The sequence below is a fragment of the Hylaeus volcanicus genome, chromosome 1, assembly GCF_026283585.1.
Source record: "Hylaeus volcanicus isolate JK05 chromosome 1, UHH_iyHylVolc1.0_haploid, whole genome shotgun sequence".
Lineage (NCBI taxonomy): Eukaryota > Metazoa > Arthropoda > Insecta > Hymenoptera > Colletidae > Hylaeus > Hylaeus volcanicus.
The window spans coordinates 26,993,036-27,010,702 of record NC_071976.1 but is presented as its reverse complement, the minus strand read 5'-3'; the positions used below and the strand labels follow the sequence as shown (position 1 = coordinate 27,010,702).

The window sequence follows — 17,667 nt, the reverse complement described above, 5'->3', positions numbered from 1 at the left end:
ATTAACAATGCACATGCCTAAGATACAGTATGAAAACACAAAATGTGCATTTGAACGTGTATTATTAAATTTAACTCTATCGCATAACAAAAAAAAAACAAATGACGAAAAACGTGTTTGAAATTGTATTCGTTTTTAAAATACGTGTTGTTGGTTGTATAGTGGCCTTGCCGAAATGCAACTTGAACAGGAGAAAGCTCAGGATTTCCGGCTACCATTCTGCTCCGAGATTTCGTGTGGTGGCATAGTAATTTTGGGCGTGAGAACTTGCTGCGTCGAATAGGCCACGCTGTATCGCTAAATGACCAACATCTGGAAGTGATTTTCATGTCGTAAAATCTCGCTGGCTACCTGCCGACCGTGCACAACTTTACGCGTATCGTTAAAAATACAACCGTAACGAGAATTTTCGAAGACGTTGCTGTTATTTGCATACGAATACACTAACAGAAGAATAAATAAACAATCGTTTTCTATACCGCATGGATTATGAAAATAATCAAAGGGACATACTCTCAGCCATGCAAGATAGTTTGTATACTACGATCTCATGGAAAATTATCTTAAATAATTAGTATTTTAGACATTTTAGTTACTTGACATAAAATATGTTACATTATCAATAGAAAAAGTGTTGTTTAAAAATTTCCTATTACATAGCCAATTTTTACATTAAAGAAAAACTTAAATGTTAAAGCTTCGTAACATTTCATCATCGAATTTAATTAAAATTATGAACAATATAAAACAATCCTAATGTCTAATGTCTTTGAATTTATTCGTCAACCACCTTCTACGTCATTGTTTAAATTTAAAAATGTTACATACTCCAAATCAATTCTCGAACATAAGGAACATATTGTAATATTGTTACTTCTTCGATAAAATTGACATTCTTTAAACAATCTTACTTTTTTCCGCAGAAATGCGATAACTTACTCGGCCATTTATTCCAACGCTCATTTTGAAAACGTTTGACCGAGGATAGCGAAGAGGATTCGGAAGAATTTACGCGGAGGACTGCGGAAACTTACCCTTGGGCCTCCGAGGGACCAAAAAGAGTGCGGATAAACACACGCACACACATGTTTCCGCAAACTCGTGCACGTCGGTGCGGGGCGTTCGTATACCTGAGCAGGTCGTCAAGGTGCGCAGGAGCATTAAAAAGAGAAACCTGGTAAGAGAGGAACGTCGACGAAGAGAGGCGGTATAGAAGACATGTTCTGCCCGTTTAAATCCGCGAGAAGAAGAGAGAGGAACGCGTTTGTGTGGGTGAAACGATGGAGGGGATAGTTCTACACACTCGACGGTAGGCGTGGCCACGAGATCACCAAGCCGACCAATCGGAGCGGGAGGCGTTATTTCGATGTGTAACAATGCTTTTGGTAATGCATCGTTCAGTGGCTCTCAACTTTCATTGCGTAAACGCAGAAAATCACTGCGTTCGTTCCAGAGATGCACATCATATTCTAATATAGGCAGCTCTGTTTACAAACGAGTTTGTGATCATGATGTTGTTCTTTGGATGCATTTTGAGCTTGCAAGATTAGTTTCTTCTTTTCCTCAAAAATCTCATCTGGGATGCTAGATAGTCATAGAAAACTAGCACTTTAATAGATTGTATTATACACCTGCGATTGGGAAAATTGCCACTGAGAAACTGATTGAAAAGCTGCAACAACTTCTTGTAAATATTCCGGAGTGAACACATTGTTTAACAGTTTCTCTCGTCAGAGATGAATTATACTATTCAAGGTTTTGGGCAAAATCTTGAATAACAAAGTAGACGTAATTTTTATTGTTTTGGAGGCATTCGAGAAAAGTTTCCTCTAATGTTTCCAACCCCAAGTGTGGAACCCTTCGAAGAAGAAATAAACTACTACAGGAACAGAAAATACAATTTCATTTACAGATAAGTATTCTGAATTCCCAATTTCAATTGCTCGTGAGAGCGACCAATAACGTATGATATATCAAAACTCAAATGTGTCTTTGATTTTTTTTTTAAATTGGCACGACCTATCTGTGCAACTCGATATTATGTAAGAAACCGTGAAAACAAAATGAATTTCAGCTTTGAAAACGTTTTTCGCCGGGATGGTGCTCCAAAATTCTATAGGAAGATAGAAGTTGGAAGGATGGAAGGATGTAATGCATCACTGGCGAAAGGGGGTCTACCGTACCGCCTACGTTAGAAATCATCGACACGGGCGCAGCTCGCGAGGTAATGCGGCTGCGTTTGTGCCACTGAAGCTTTTCCAGGATCGCGATCCAGGGTTAGGCGGGAGGCCAGGAAAGGTGGGAGAGAAAGGGAGGCGCTGACCGTGCGAGAAAGATGGCAGAAAGGGTAGCAGGTCGGAGGAGCGTTGCTTCACGCTCGGTGGGGAGTCCAACGTGCACCGTGCATCCAGTTGTATACCTAAATGCGTACCCGGCGCTGTTTTAATAGTACACACGTGCAGTCGCGGCCCAATGAATTGATCCCGCGAGGTGAATCCCCCCAGGGATGAAAAAGATGTCGCGCCATCTTTGAGGGCACCCCCGGAGGGCCAGCGCGCGCAATTTTCATCCGCGGACCGTCAGACGCCGCGCTCACAATTTTTCGGAGCTGACTCGCGAATTAGGGGTCCGTACGCGTCCCACGGACCAGCTTTTCGAACCTCGAAACTTCGGGGAAGACTCCGAAAGTGATACTTGTCAAATTCATTTTTGTTGTTTTTTTTTTTTTTGTAGCTCTGGGAAGACTCTGAAAGTGAAACTTGTTAGATTGATTTCTGTATATTTCAACGGACTCTGAAAGTGGAATTCGTTGAATTAATTTGTATAGCTTTGGGAAGACGACGAATTCATTTTTATAAATTTGTGAGGACTCCGAAAGTGAAACTTGTTACGTTCTTTACTGGAGCATCGAGGACACCTTAGCGAATTAATTTTCGTAGCTCACGGGGGTTACGAACGTGAAATTTGTCAAATTGAATTTTTTAGCTTCGAGAAGACTTTGAAAGCAGTACTTATCGAATCAGTATTTGTAGCTCTGAGAAAGTTCTGAAAGTGAAACTCATTTTTGTAGCCTATTGAAGACTTTAAAAGTGAAACTTACAAAAATTAAGTTCTGTAGCTTCGAGTGGAGTCAAAGAACCAAAAATTTATCTTCCAGTGTCGTTTATTAGCTTCCTGACGATTGAAATTTTGATCACACCTGGAACCACGAAGAGAATCGTAACAATTCTGAGATGATCATTAAATGAAGTAATCGAAGTTTTCCAGTTGTCGTTTAATATCTGGAAAGTTAAACTTCGGCGCAGTACCTTCCCACGCTCGTCATCTATGAAATTCGTTAAGAATATTTATCAATAAAATGTCGATCCAAGCTGCACGCACTGTACAAGAAAATGTGTGTGTCATTGGGTGCGTCGAAGTTCCGTCGGACTGGTGTGAAGTGCGAGACGGGAAGTGAGAAATAGTTCTACAGGAGATAAAGAAACGAACTGAAGTGCAAAAGTTGTGAGTCGTACATTTTTTTTTTCTATTTCTTCTTTTATCAGTAAGTCAGTGAACTTTTATTCCGAGAACATACTACTTGAAATAGCTGACAATCACTCTTTATCGACCCTAGTTCGCCTTCCAAACATTAATGACATTTATGGCACTTGACTGAATTGCACAAGTTGTGATACATATTCTTATTTTTATTCTTCTTACGTCAAAAAATAAATGGTCTTTTTTCGAGAGTATATTATTTGGTGTAACGATGAACGTTCGTAGGCGATGATTGTTTAATTTCCAAATAATTGATGACACTTATGGTATAGGACGGTGGTTGTGTGAGATGAAAATTACGAAGGACGATGTAGTCGACGGAAGTTAATCAACATGATAACAATAATGGTAATCGATGGGATTCCGTGAACGTCTGAAGTGTGTCAAGTACCGACGGCTTGATAAAAGTGCGCGTCCCTTGGGAAGTTCCTGCCGCCGAAATCACTTTCGCACCGAGGGGGAAGGCTAATTGGTCCTCACCCTGGTGAAATGCCTACAAGGGCATGAATTTAGCCAAAGGTTCGTACAATTCACGCATCTAAATCCTTCCAAGCACCCAATCCTGTTACCGATGTTTTATAATATGATATAAGCGATGACACTTAATAAATTGAGTGTCTTCTTGTATAAAAGTCAACGTGGATTCGCAAAACAAACGTACAATAACGTGAATAATTATTTGAAGATGAATAGAAGGGGCTTGAAACAGTATTGGTTATAATGGGGGCTTCAACGAGGTATGAAAATTTGTCATAAAAAATTTGTGCTATAAATTATTGTATTTGTCACAGTTTTTGAAACGTTTATTTGCTTCTTCTAAGGAAGATGCAGTTTTTACTTGAACTCTTTCTACCAAACATCAAATACCTACAGGTCAAAGGGAAGATGCTTAATCCTACTTAATCAGTTTGAATTTGTATCTATTTTCATTGAAATAATTCATCCCTGACACAATATGCTCGGAGCAGCACATGAGTTTAATGTTCCATCACGAAATTATTAAAAAATTCATGTTTCGTTTCGAGTAAAATTTTCCACGAATGGTCTCCGATGAATCCGATGCATCGTTCCGACGTATCGATGCATATCTTCTATCGTGCGAAAAGGGGGAACCAAACAGTAAAACATCTAACGATTGATGGCGTCAATCGTCCTCGATCGACTTGTTAAAACCCAGTCATTTAAATGCACAGGTGTAATTTGAACCGATAGTTCGGATGCTGGCAAATTGTTCGTCTATAACCATCGAATGTATCCAAATGTATTACGTTACGGTACCCGCATAGGATCCCATGGGAGACTTGAGGACCATTCTCGCCCCTTTTCAGGAAACTTCGCTGAGAAACAGCGTCATATATCGAAGGATCTTCCTTTTGAACTCTTCATTGATGTCGATTTATTGCTTACTACGAACACCAAGTATGGACTAAAATTTTCGAAGACTGAAAACAAAATTCAGTTCTGAATTGGATTTATCATCAGTTGGGTATTGTTTGTTGTCCATTGCTAAATATTTCAATAATAATATAACTGATCCTCAAGATGTTTTGGAAAATTCTACAATTTCTACAGTGGAAAGATTTGGTATTTCTGAGACCACTGACGTATTCGACTAAAAATTCACAATTCATTATTCCACTGAACCAACCCTACATTTTGTTTAGGAAATCGATCTGTCATTTATCACAGGAGGTCCTGTTTCCTGTTAATCCTTTAGCCAAGAAAAGGGGTCTGTGACGCAAGAGTTTATTTTGTACTTTTTGATTTCTAGATAAATGGACAGACATACTGTTTCGAAAGTTGATCGAGTTTTGGAACCGTAACAGTTTACGTGAAATTAATTTTCAAATTCCATGAGTGCGCGTTGAAATAATATACAGAACTTAAAGTGTCATCATATAGAGTACAGATATTTCACAATCACAGATCCTTCAGGAAACCCTGCTCCAATTCTCATCACAGACACCGTAATCACGCGACCCTACGCCCGCGTCTCCAATTCATCATAATTAAGGAACGATTTGTAACCAAAGCAAAAAAAAAGAAGATTCAAACGAGTCAAAGACTTGAACCTCGATACCTACGCGTGACGAATGATGCGCAGTTACCCCAAAAAAAGATTTTGAAAACACACAGCGACTGTTTGGAGCGGGCTGAGAAAAAGAGGAAGTGGCGAAGATTTAACGCTGTCGCGACAGCTGCTCCGAGACATAAGTCTCAGTTGTTCCGTGGCTCACGGAAGGGTACCGTCCAGGACACGGAAAAGGATCACGTTCAGGGGCCGGACACTTTCCCTACAAATGACTTTAGGAAACGACACGCCCCATCGCGGCTGCCGCGGCACGTATCACACGCGTCTCTTATTTACTTTCCCGCGGACGCGCCAAAAACGAATTCCTTGCGTCCCATTGCAACCCCACGTCTATAACTTGAAATAGGTGACGATCGTCGTTTGTCGCCAGGAAAATCGAGGGCTAACCTCCGTTTCAACCCCTTTCGCCCTCGAGGCGGGAATGTTTTCGTAACGTCGGGATACTTAAGCGATTAGAGTTAACGTCGGACGAACGTGAAAACCGACACGCGTGGCTCGTAACGTGTTAATTTATCGCGCGTGTATCGCGTTCGCCGATTTATCGATGGAGCCTCGAGCGTGAACGGTGGAACTGGTGAGGTAATTGCACCAGGAGGCGATAAGAGAGTCGATAATGGACAGATTTTTTGGAAGAAAGCAACGATTATCATTGTTAGGAGGGTTAATTAGAAAGGCACTTAAGAAGAAAAGAATTCTTTTGGTAAGAGAGTCCTATAGTGATAGGTTTGTGTCCGTGTGCGCAATTGCTTGCTTTATATTCTTCTTTAGTTTACAATTGGACCTGAGTTTGAATGTTTGGGAAAAGATTGAGTTAGAAGCCAAATCAGTATACTTTCAAATGCACTTGTCGCAAATGAAGCTTGTAGTACACTGTTGAACTTCTCGAGTATAGAATGAGTTATGAATCGATACGTTTTTCTTCGAATAAGGACAATCCGAAAACGAAACGTCTCGAGTAGCTAATAATAGTAAGATTGTAGAGCGTATGGCAATCACTGTACCAAGTGCACGAGTGCGTAGCATGCAACATCCTGGCACGTGCGTAAACAGTTCTTAGGTAATTCTGACGTACAGCTTCAAAACGTCGCCGAAAATACTCCCATTCTTTGAGAAAAATTCATAGAAATCTATGTTATAGAATTATAATAGTAGTTAAATTGTCATTCGTGTAAGCATGCAACACACGGTAGATTTCTCTATTCCTTTAAACATTTTTGTAGAAACATTGAAAATGTTCAATTGCAAGGAATATAAGAAAACTAAGAAACTTACTTTTCAAGAATATCATATTGCTATATAAGAATGTCTCAGGCCTGAACTAGATATAATGGCACGTCAATCGCAGGGTTTCCCTAATTTTCCTGCAAACCCTTCGCTCGTTATTGGTCGATTCTCGTCGAATCTAAAATTAGCAGCGCGCTACAAATTTATTTAGTCTCGCGCTGCTGCGCTCGCATCGGAAAACAAATCAAATTTGTCGACGTCGTTAAATTAAGCAGCGGCCGTTCGACGCCCGGGGACCTGGACGGCAAACACACGGAGGCCCATAAACCGCGTTCCAACACAAATCACCCTCGTGGAGGAGTTACTGACGTCACTGATCGTCGACGAACTCTTAAGGTTCGTTTTCACTTGGAAATTAAATCGCGATTTTTAAAACGTACAGTTGCGACTAACCTTACCACCGAAAAAACAGGTTGATTCGGAGGAATTTTCATAATGAAAACTGTGCAACAGGAAATGCTTACATTCAGATATTTGAATTTGAATGAATGCACTTTGTAGCGAGTCTTGAAAAGTTTGTATTGCGGAAAATTGGAAAATGGCGTCGCATCAGGCTTTTTTGCAGCGCAGCAATGAAAGAGAATATATTATTTATATCATACTGATGTCTTAATCATGATTGGGATGTCATGACAATGCAACGATGACAAATGTCATGATGCTCACGGTATCAAGAATCGTGACTTCGCGTCGCGTGAAAACAAACCTTTACGCCTTGGAGTTTTCTCTCCGCTTCACTTTCTCGACTCAGAACAGTCACTTGGTATTGGTATTGTGTGCGGCGAACCCCGCGGGTTTATGTGTGTATCCATGGTTTCGTGTGACGGGGTACAAAAGCAGCTCTGTGTCCCATTCCTTAACCCTCAGGAGGTTTAAATCGACAGATTTTACTAGCCTGTTGAAAAGAATGCGTAAACTTTCGTCGATAAGATTTTCATTTTCTTTAGGAAATCGATCTATCATCTATCACAGAAGGTTCCTATTAATCCTTTAGCCAAGAAAAATGGTCCGTGACGCAAGAGTTTATTTTGTATTTTTTAATTTCTAGATAAATGGATAGATATACTGTTTCGAAAGTTGATCGAGTTTTGAAGTTGTAACAGTTTACGTGACATTAATTTTTAGTTTCCACGAGTGTGCGTTGAAATAATATACAGGATTGCAATCACTCCGTTCTTGTTTACAAAACTGCTCCATTTTTTCTCTAAAGTTTCTCTATTTTTCTATAAAACCACGTCGAGATGATAATTCATCATCGACGTATGCATTTTTCTCTTTACATTTCATTGATGCACTTCGGCTAACATATGTAATTATAGCTCACCATGAAAAAGTATGCACATTTTCTTCAAACACAAAAAAATAAATATACGAAATTTTAAAAGGTTATTATCAGCGGTGTTCGAGTAAAAAATTCAAGAATTTCCTTTTTGCAAAGTTCTAGAGTATAAGGACCTCTTCAGTGTCGCTCTCCTTCCCTTGCTTCCTCATCTATAACTCTTCTTCGTTTTCCCGTGGGATTCTCGGTTCGAAAGAAAAGCGCGAACTCGGAAACAGAGTTCGTGATCCTCTTCTGGATGGATTTCGGCAAAGATGGCGTGGGAGGATCAAAGGGGCCGCACTGTCCAGCTGTTACACGGTTGCTTAAGTGGCCGGATAGGTGAAGACTCGAGCGTTTCGACATGTGTAGAAACACGACACACGATACTTCCTACAAGGACCTCCTACCGTGGCTTGTTCATCTGATTGAGATTTATGACACGATCGCCCCCGAACGAGACCGCAACGCGCATGTTGCTCTCGGTCACTTTTGGCGCAACAAGTAAATAAATTTCGCGTCACTATTTATAGTTCGCGGCGCTATTTAATTCATACTTTTTCCTACTCGTCCATCCTCGCAGACCGGTGATTATTCATTCCGTAATTGGACCTTCTCGTGTATTTTATTTTCAAGTCGTGTTTGTACTTATTCTCACTAGGAATACCTCATCCGCGCATTGAAGTCGCTGCCTCAGTAAAAAGCGACGAGGTAGATGTCTTCAAATACAATATCATTGTACACACAGTTTATAATTTAGCGTTTGTAAGTTATTCGGAACAATCTCATCGTTAAGTCTGTCAGCACCCTACTATTGCGTTTCTAATTTTAAATTATCTTTTCTTTCTAGAATCTTCTCTTTGTGTATTATTATTTGATAGGTATTTATTGATCGATGAAGTGATATTTGCATTCTCTTTTTCGTTGCTGAATTTTAAATAAATTCTTCGGCATAATTTCATCAGTGTATACTCTTTCATTAACTCCAAAAATTTTATATTATTATTATTCGATAGGCATTACTTACTGAAATAGGAATGTTTATATTTATTTCTTCAGTGACTATCCTTTAAACGAAAAAATGGAAACACTTCCTGTACTCATCCATGATTTCTCTCTCTCTCTCTCTCTCTCTCTCTCTCTCTCTCTCTCTCTCTCTCTCTCTCTCTCTCTCTCTCTCTCTCTCTCTCTCTCTCACACTCTCTCTCTCTCTCTCACTCTCTCTCCCAAATAAAAATAAATTACCTACGTATTGTACTTGCAACAAAAGAAAGAAGACTCTTTCTCTCGATCCAATACACCTAAAGCTTTGTGAAACACTCCAACGCGTCTCTCTTTACGCGGAAGACGTCTCTCTTTACGTGAAATCCGTAACCATTCTCGTGCATGTAATTCCCACATGAGTAAAAAGCTGGCTGTCATGGTGGGGAGATATGTAATACACCGGGGATCCTGAGCCGAACGACGAAGTTTAGTTTTGCTCACGGCGACCTTAAGTTCCGTCGTCGCTCTTGTTCTCTGACCCAACTCGCGCACGAGGCGGAAAGGATGACACTGAACCGTCACATACGAAAAAAAGTTCGCGTTTCGTAGTTTACGTTCGTTCGCAATGATTGTGTGCCATTGTTTGTCCGCCACGTGAGGATTTGATATACGAGGATACGCTGGATTCATGATGAAACGTGAGTGAACTTGTTTCCAACATAGTGATGCATCTTTGACAGTGAGGTTGCGAGAAACTGAGGTTTATTAAAAAAATTGTATGGAAATATAGAACGTATTTTGTTAGGGTCACTTCATGATCATTTAATGTTATTAATGTTTCGATGGTAGTTTGTGAGATGCAGTTAAAAATACAAAATAAATATATAATTGAACCATTCACTACACAAATCGATTAACTCCACGTTTTGAAAAATCTTAAATTTAAGTGTCAAAGCATTTGGTATTTACTTGAATTTATATTATAAAGGGAATTTTAAAAAACAATGTACATTATTTCATTGCATGTCTCAACTTTTTGTTTTATGAAGTTAAATTAATCGAATTTTTGAATCGAATTGCACACTTCCAATTGGTTTGTTTTTAATATTTCGCTGTATGTATGTTACCATTGCATAATGTTCTTTTGAACAGAAGTTAAAAAGATAAACGTCAGCTGTCAAAATTGTTCAAGTAATAAATACATTGATATCTTTTTAAATTTAATTTGGTGAATCAGGTTTCTAAGGGTTAATCGATTTGTGCAATGAACGGCTCAATTATAAAATATGTAGTGTGTGGAGTAAAAGAAACGTTCAGCCTCCATACGTAGAGACTGACATGGCGTTTAGCATCTTTAACAATTAAAAAAAAATGAACCAAGCTGTTCGACGTCTCATTAAGCTCCACTCAGTTTCACTTTGACTGCAAATATTCCCCATAATAGGACGTTCCGTGACTTTTAGCGCCTTACGATCTCGAGGAATCGCTTCTTGCGCTATTTTTTTAGACTGGCAATAATCCTGCCAAGTCGGTTGCTCGGTGGATCGGCGGGTTGGCTTAATGAAACGAGAGAGAAATCGTTAAATAAAAGCGACCATGGGACTGGCAGAACGCGGCGAATAGTAAAAAAGAGCAACGTATATCGCGGGTCGTCACGGCAGGCAACCCCCATCGGGGCTTATGGCACTGGACCGCGCGAGATTCGACAAATTTCGTCAGGCCCTTCGCCGAGGCTTTTGTCATCGTCCACGCCTGGTCCCAGTTCTTGATTCGCAACGGCGACAACGTCGAGTTACGGCCGAATTTTCGAGTGAATTGACTTCTCCTAATTCCACCGGGATGATTTTCGACCGTGGAACATCTTTAGTCTAGTCTGACTCTGGAGGACTGCATTATTTCCAATTTAAAGAAAGGAAAGACATTGATCACTATTATTAGATGTGATGTTATGTGGGTAAAAATGGTAAAAAATGGTCAAAGATTGAAGTCAACTAAATAATTAAGTACAAAAATAATTTCTCAAAAAGTGTGCCATTATCTCTGATCGATCATAGTCCTCAAACTTTTATTGTAATTAATAGTTTTATGTTTCCAAGAAACACCTGAGATCTTCACATTAATTCAAAACTTGAAAATGTAATGTGAGCAATCTTTTGGTTATGCATTGGCCAACATTGACTCGACGAAACGCGACACCGAAGTATCTGTTATTAGGTATCATTTTATTGTATTATAATTTCAAGCTTCCTTTGTTCGTAAATCTCTCAACGTATGCTCCACTTTCCTTCGTAATGGGGTGCACTATATATAAAAGTTCGTTCCAATTTTCTGTGCTTACAAAGTCATCGCGAACTATTCAAGTTCCAAGATTTTCTTTCGATTCGAGTGGTAAGATAAGGGGATCAAGAAAGCAGCTCGTCGCCGCGGATTCTTTGTTCTATTTCTTCGACATTTTTTCCCTGCACAGCCACAAAAGGCACTTGGCTTGTGAAAACTAGGATTCAGCGATTTTCAGCTTGGCTCTTGGATAACGGATTTCAAGACAAGGCCCCGATGAACCGTGACTCCCGCTGCCGTTGCACTCATGCGCATATTTTTATTGCGCGTGTAGTTGACGCTTGCGGTATATGCAAGCCTGATTACGGTAGAAGATGCCTCGTCAGCATAACAGACATCCTTGTTATCGTACCAGCGTCCAAGGTTACACCGTTGGTGCCTAACTCGAGGCCGATTTGTTCCTTCTCCCACCTTTTTCTACCGTTGGTCTCTTTGACCGACGTGTTGCAAATGTTCGATCCATCGTCCCATCACATATTTCCACTTCTTTTCTGGATTTCTTGGATCGAGCAGCAAAATTCCACGTTTGAACTGGCGCGAACAGTACGGATTAATTGCAGTAAATGTTCCATCAAAGAAGATTTTTACCACACTCAAAGTAACAAACAAATTAAAGTCTGCTTTATTCCTATAGTAAACAGCTCAGTTATATTAACATATATTCCATAATCGTGCCCATAAAAACAAACGAAGCTCGAAGGGATTTAATCATCAAGATAAAACGCGTGCGCAATTAATAATCGGCGGAATTTTATTTGTTGTTTTTATACTCTATCCCCTGTTCGTTTCTCTCTCTTATCAAGTTTATGGCGTAAACGATCCGTGGAATGAATACGTGAAAAAAAGGAAACAAATAATAGGCAACGAATGAAAGCGCAGAACTTAATTCAATAATTAATTACTTAATTTTAATTTAATTTGAAATCCTAAATTTACTATTCAGAAGGGTAAATCATTTTTAAGATTATGTTGGAGCTTGTTAATTGAGCCGTTCATTTTCCTGTAAATTGCCAGTGATCACCTCAAGCTAGAAAAGCGACTGAACCATTGATTGTTATACTTTCTCTGAATATGACACCGGTGGTTTCGCAGAAACACGAATATACGACTTCCCTTGCTCTCTGGCTCCTTTACCCAGCGCCTTCTCCGTGCTCTGATGTATACCCCAGGGTGAGAGGGCAAAAGCGTGGAGGTGATAATAAGCCGTAAAGACTGTGAGACGCATCCGGAATGCGTGAAGCGTTTATTCCCTTTAGCTTTACGAACGGCCCGATGTCGGGCACACGGCCCAATCATCCAAGTGGCAATATTTTAATGAAATTATTGCGGAGGACTATGTCGCCGATGGTTCTCTCGACTTATGCGAATTCATTTCGCTAAAATGCTACGTTCCTATTTTCTCAGGAAGAAGAATCGGATAGTTCCACGAATTAAAATTTGTCGCCAGAGAATTCCAATGGTATAAGTAAGAAAAGTTAAACAAGGGATGATTTTACATATCGACGGAACAGACGTTTAGTATTTTTTTTTCTAATTATACCATTGGGAGTTTATATCCTAAATAATTATTAAATTAGGCTTCTTTGACGCCAAGAAAAAAATATTTGGCCCCAAAAAGACTGCAGATTAATAAAATTATTGATCTTGACAGAGTTGAGCCCATAGTGCACATTTCTTTCAGTTCCGGTGCATTTTGTTTACCTAGATGATAGTGGAACTAATGACAAAATAAATTATCCTTAAATATTTTATAATTGAATGATTTTTTGCCTATGAAAATATTATATAAAAGAACATTGATAAACATCAAGAAGGGGACACAAATGTATCCACCTTGGTATGAGAAACCCGAAGTAATAAAAATTGTCGAGACTTATTGTTGCAAGGGTAATAGTAAAAAATTGATGGAGATTAGACTTTCAGCGCATGCGTCCGTACTTCCCTCAACAGCGATCGTGGACGAAAGCACGGAAGACGAAGAATAATGTATCGGCGGTGATTTATATGAAGCGATCCGGACACTGCTTTGCAAATATTTGCAGTAAACACTTCCTTTCTGATATCTCTGAGTTCTCCTTTGATTTGTGTGCTCGATTTATATCAGTCCCTATATCATAATTCTTGCGAGCTCCGGGACGGGAATAGATGAAAACAGATCTTGGAAATCCATGTTTTTTCATTGTTTGTGTGCCGTGGGTGTTACCAAGCACGTTTGTGGCAATAACCGAATTGTAGATGAAAAAAAAAAGCAGTGGACTGAATCTTCACTTGACCGAATCAAATATTTATTTCTCGTTTTGATAAAGGAGGATTTTTGGAATTTTTATTGCAATAAAAATTTGCAACACCGATGTGGACCATTGTAAAAAGAATATAGAATGAGAATTAAATTAAATCGAATAATATATTACCCCAAATGGCAAATTTAAAGTCCAATTCGAAACTCTAGTGATTTAAACTCTGACTTTAAACTCTACAGTTTTTTTTTTTAAATATGAACCATGCAACAGAGGTCGATATCTGGGGTTGAACCACGGACCAAAGAAAGAAAAATAAGAAAGTTGTCCATAAAACACGTGACGTCAACGTATCACCTGGACAGCTGGCCGAAAGCCAAGGTGTAAAATAGCTGGTATGTTAGTTTCGGTTCTAATCGTCAAATCGACGCGGTTTAAATTACAATGTAATAACGTTCGCAGTTCAAGATTATTTATTAGCCACGGTCTATCGTTTTCGCAGATTTCTTAATTAGATTTCACCACGCTGATGCATAACAATATACATGAAATAAGTTCTCCCAACCGTGGAATTATTACTTTCAACGTCTGAACGCATCATTCGTGTCATTTGCAAACGAAGAAAATTATCCCATGTGGTGTTAGTATCAATTCGGCGATATTGAACAGTCATAGAATTAATTTTGATTATAACAAATGCGAATAAACAGCCAATTACAAACGAAGAGGTATACGGAGAGGACCAACACGTGTCACGATAATAATTGATTCTATGATTAGAAATACATTCGTTGTAGCGTGGTTTGCACTTTATATGCTTAGAATTAGTCGTTGATTCCAACATCGTGTTGATATTTGGGATCATTTTCGGAACTACCTTTGATAATAGATAACACGTACAATAACAAAGATGAATGGGAATGAAATTCGTAATATTAAATTCAATCACGTACAACGTGATTTATAATTTATGTTAAAATTATTATCATTTAAACAATAAACTCATTTATGTAGCCACAAACACGTATGTATAACAAATGGCTTGTTAAAAAATTCAATACCCATACAAATAATAAAAATCGTCTTTATAAAAAGAAAAACCACGTACGTAACAATAGAATTGTCACTTAATACTAAACAAACAAAAAAATTGCGAGTCAGACTTGAATAATTTCTATCCAATGATACCAGAGTTCCGTAGAGAATTTCAAATAATTTTCACGATTAAATGTACATTGTTTTTTAAAATTCCCTTTGTAATACAAATTCAAATAAATATTGCAGAATGCATAAATACAGACGTAGCTTTCATCTAACGGTATATATATTAATAAGAAAGATCACTGATGATTCATCAAGGAAAGCATGCCAGTTGAATTCTCCTCGGTCACGTACCTAAACGAACTCCCATGACGTTAATAAGTTTATGATTCCGTTAAAAAATGTAAACGACGATGAACTCCATCGCCAACACTGTAAATTTCCGCCCATCTCTTTGTCCGTAAATTAGACTCGAGAACGGTTTTTTCCCTCGCGAACTTCTCGGCACAACGATGCATCTCCGCGATGCAACTCGGCGAGCGCGAACAGCGCATGTAGGATGTTATACTTTGCAGAGGACGACAGTGTGACGTCATTCAACGCAGTGTACGTGTCCAAGTGGAAAACACAGGCGACACCAATTATCCATTTTTGCACGGAATTATCGCTGCCGACCGAGATAACTGTGTCCATGCTCGCGCGGCGTACAAATCGTTTACAAGGGTTACGTATAAATTAGACGCAGGCAAACTTGCCCGAATGGACCATCGTATATGGAATTTTTTCGATGGCCTTGCCGCGGTTCGCTTATCTTTTAGGAACTCGTCGAAACGGGATCTCGCAATAATAAGCGAACAAATAATTTGTATACCTCTCGAAAATATTTACTCGTCCTTGGTGAGTTGGTGCTTTTGGTCCGCGCGATGTTGTTATATGTATACGACGGAAGACGACATGACGTACGTAGAATATTAAGAAACGACAATCGTGATCGTGATGATGACGTGAATCGTTGTTAAATTATTATTAAATTACTATAAACGGACTTTTTTTGTTTAGTATTAAGTTAATTCTTTTGTTGTGTACATGGTTTCTCTTTTAATATAGATATTGTTTGTATTGGTATTAAATGTGGTAACAAGCCATTTGTTATACATACGTATTTGTGGCCATTTTGAATTTATCTGTTGGGGTATCTTCAAAGTCTTTAGACTCCAGTGAAATGGAATATAAACTGTTGGTGATTATTCAACTCTCAAAGATTAGTATATCGGAATATTGTTTATTTTTATCCTGTAGGAATAAATTCTCTGTCTCGCTTAACTGGCGATTATTGACATTTGTTGAAACCAACATGGATAACATTGCATATGATAAATCTATATCTTGTACCTACCATAAAATATCGTTACATTTTTCACAGTAAATAATTTCTTTACTGCAAATATTATACTCGAACAATACGATACATTAAAAAGGATCACGAATATAAATAATCGAAACTAAACATTTCTAATAAAATATAATACTTGGAAAACATCCTTGAACAGTCTTCACGTCATAAAATTCGAAGCACCAAATTTTACATCTGCAGACCAGAATGCACCCTTAAACAGCGCAGTATTAAATTCAGAACAAGAAACGGAGCCACAGCTCAACCCTTGGAAGAGAACAAAAATAATAGTCTGCAGCCAGGACACGGTCGCGAGGACCGCATTTATTTTCCTCCCCGATTGTCATCGGTTCTGAGATGACGTCGCGTACGTTGGGTGGCCATTTTAGAGGCACGCCTGGACGATCAGTCACACTTAACGTCAGGACTGAAGTGACTTAGTTTAGGGCTGTTTAAGGGCGGGCTGTTCGCGGATGAAAAGCTGGGAGCCTCGCCCATTCGAGACCGACGGGGGTGCGAGACTCTCTCTCCCGTGTATTTCGACCGTTTCTACCCTCTCCATCTTCTCGACGAGGTACCAACTAACAACGTGAATGAGAGGGGTGACTTTCCTGGTACCCAGCCTTCGTTCATCCCTCTCGTCTTTTTCTAAAAGCACTCTGAAACTATATCGTTCTTGCCTGAGTACGCTGCACACCAACCCACGAGAAAGCTTCACGGTGTAAAAATATACAGGATGTTTCTAAAACGAGGTTAACAGTTTCTAGAATCTACAATTCCATAGTTTCGATGAAAAGAAAAAAGTCGTGGTAAGCAGGGAACCGAAAAACTTCTGGTCCATTAGAATTATTCGATCACCGTCTGTAAACCTAGGATAAGTGTTGAGTTTCAGAACAAATAGTATCTATTTGACATTGCCATTAGAACCCGTGGACCATCGAGCTTTTGGGTGGTTTTGTTAGTCGGTACACCATGTGCAGGGACACCCAAATCGAAAGCTGAGACACTAAATATACTAAATGTAAGCTCGCAAAGACAATAAATTAGGTTTATGCAGGCACTGGATCACCAGTAGCATAATCAGCAATTCTGGCGCTCGTATAGTCAAACTTGGCATGCTTGACTTTTGTTGAATTTAAATCGTCATTCTTCTCTTTTCTATTTCTAGTTAGTTATTGAAAAATTTAACTGAATGGGTATTCCCTTCAAAACTTCGAGGGTTGTTTTCACTCTTTGCATTTGAATATCTATTCAAATAACAAATATATAATATTTGTTAATCCTGAATGACGTTCCGTATTAATGGAATTATTATTTTGAATATAAAGTGTACGTAACTCCATTTTAGCAACTCCCTATACGTGCAACCACGCACGTTGACGTTTGCTCGTCTTCGTACGTAACAAGGGTGGTTTCTCTCGCGCGACGTTTCCTCTTAGGC

General features: G+C 39.1%; 1 protein-coding gene across 3 annotated transcripts in view; it reads left to right on the top strand.

Moving 5' to 3' along the window:
* The first annotated feature begins 2,018 nt into the window (after positions 1 to 2,018).
* The window catches only part of LOC128877004 (single-minded homolog 2), a 43,043-nt gene continuing 27,394 nt past the window's right edge, over positions 2,019 to 17,667 (top strand). Inside the window, exons 1-2 of one of the 3 annotated variants that reach the window (XM_054123929.1) lie at positions 2,019 to 3,504; positions 3,813 to 4,059. In XM_054123929.1, the coding sequence (XP_053979904.1) occupies positions 4,044 to 4,059 (16 nt within the window). In that variant the 5' untranslated portion in view covers positions 2,019 to 3,504; positions 3,813 to 4,043. Of the gene's footprint in view, positions 4,060 to 9,509; positions 9,917 to 17,667 lie in introns of those variants that run through there. The other 2 variants (XM_054123920.1, XM_054123938.1) reach the window with 2 other exon arrangements.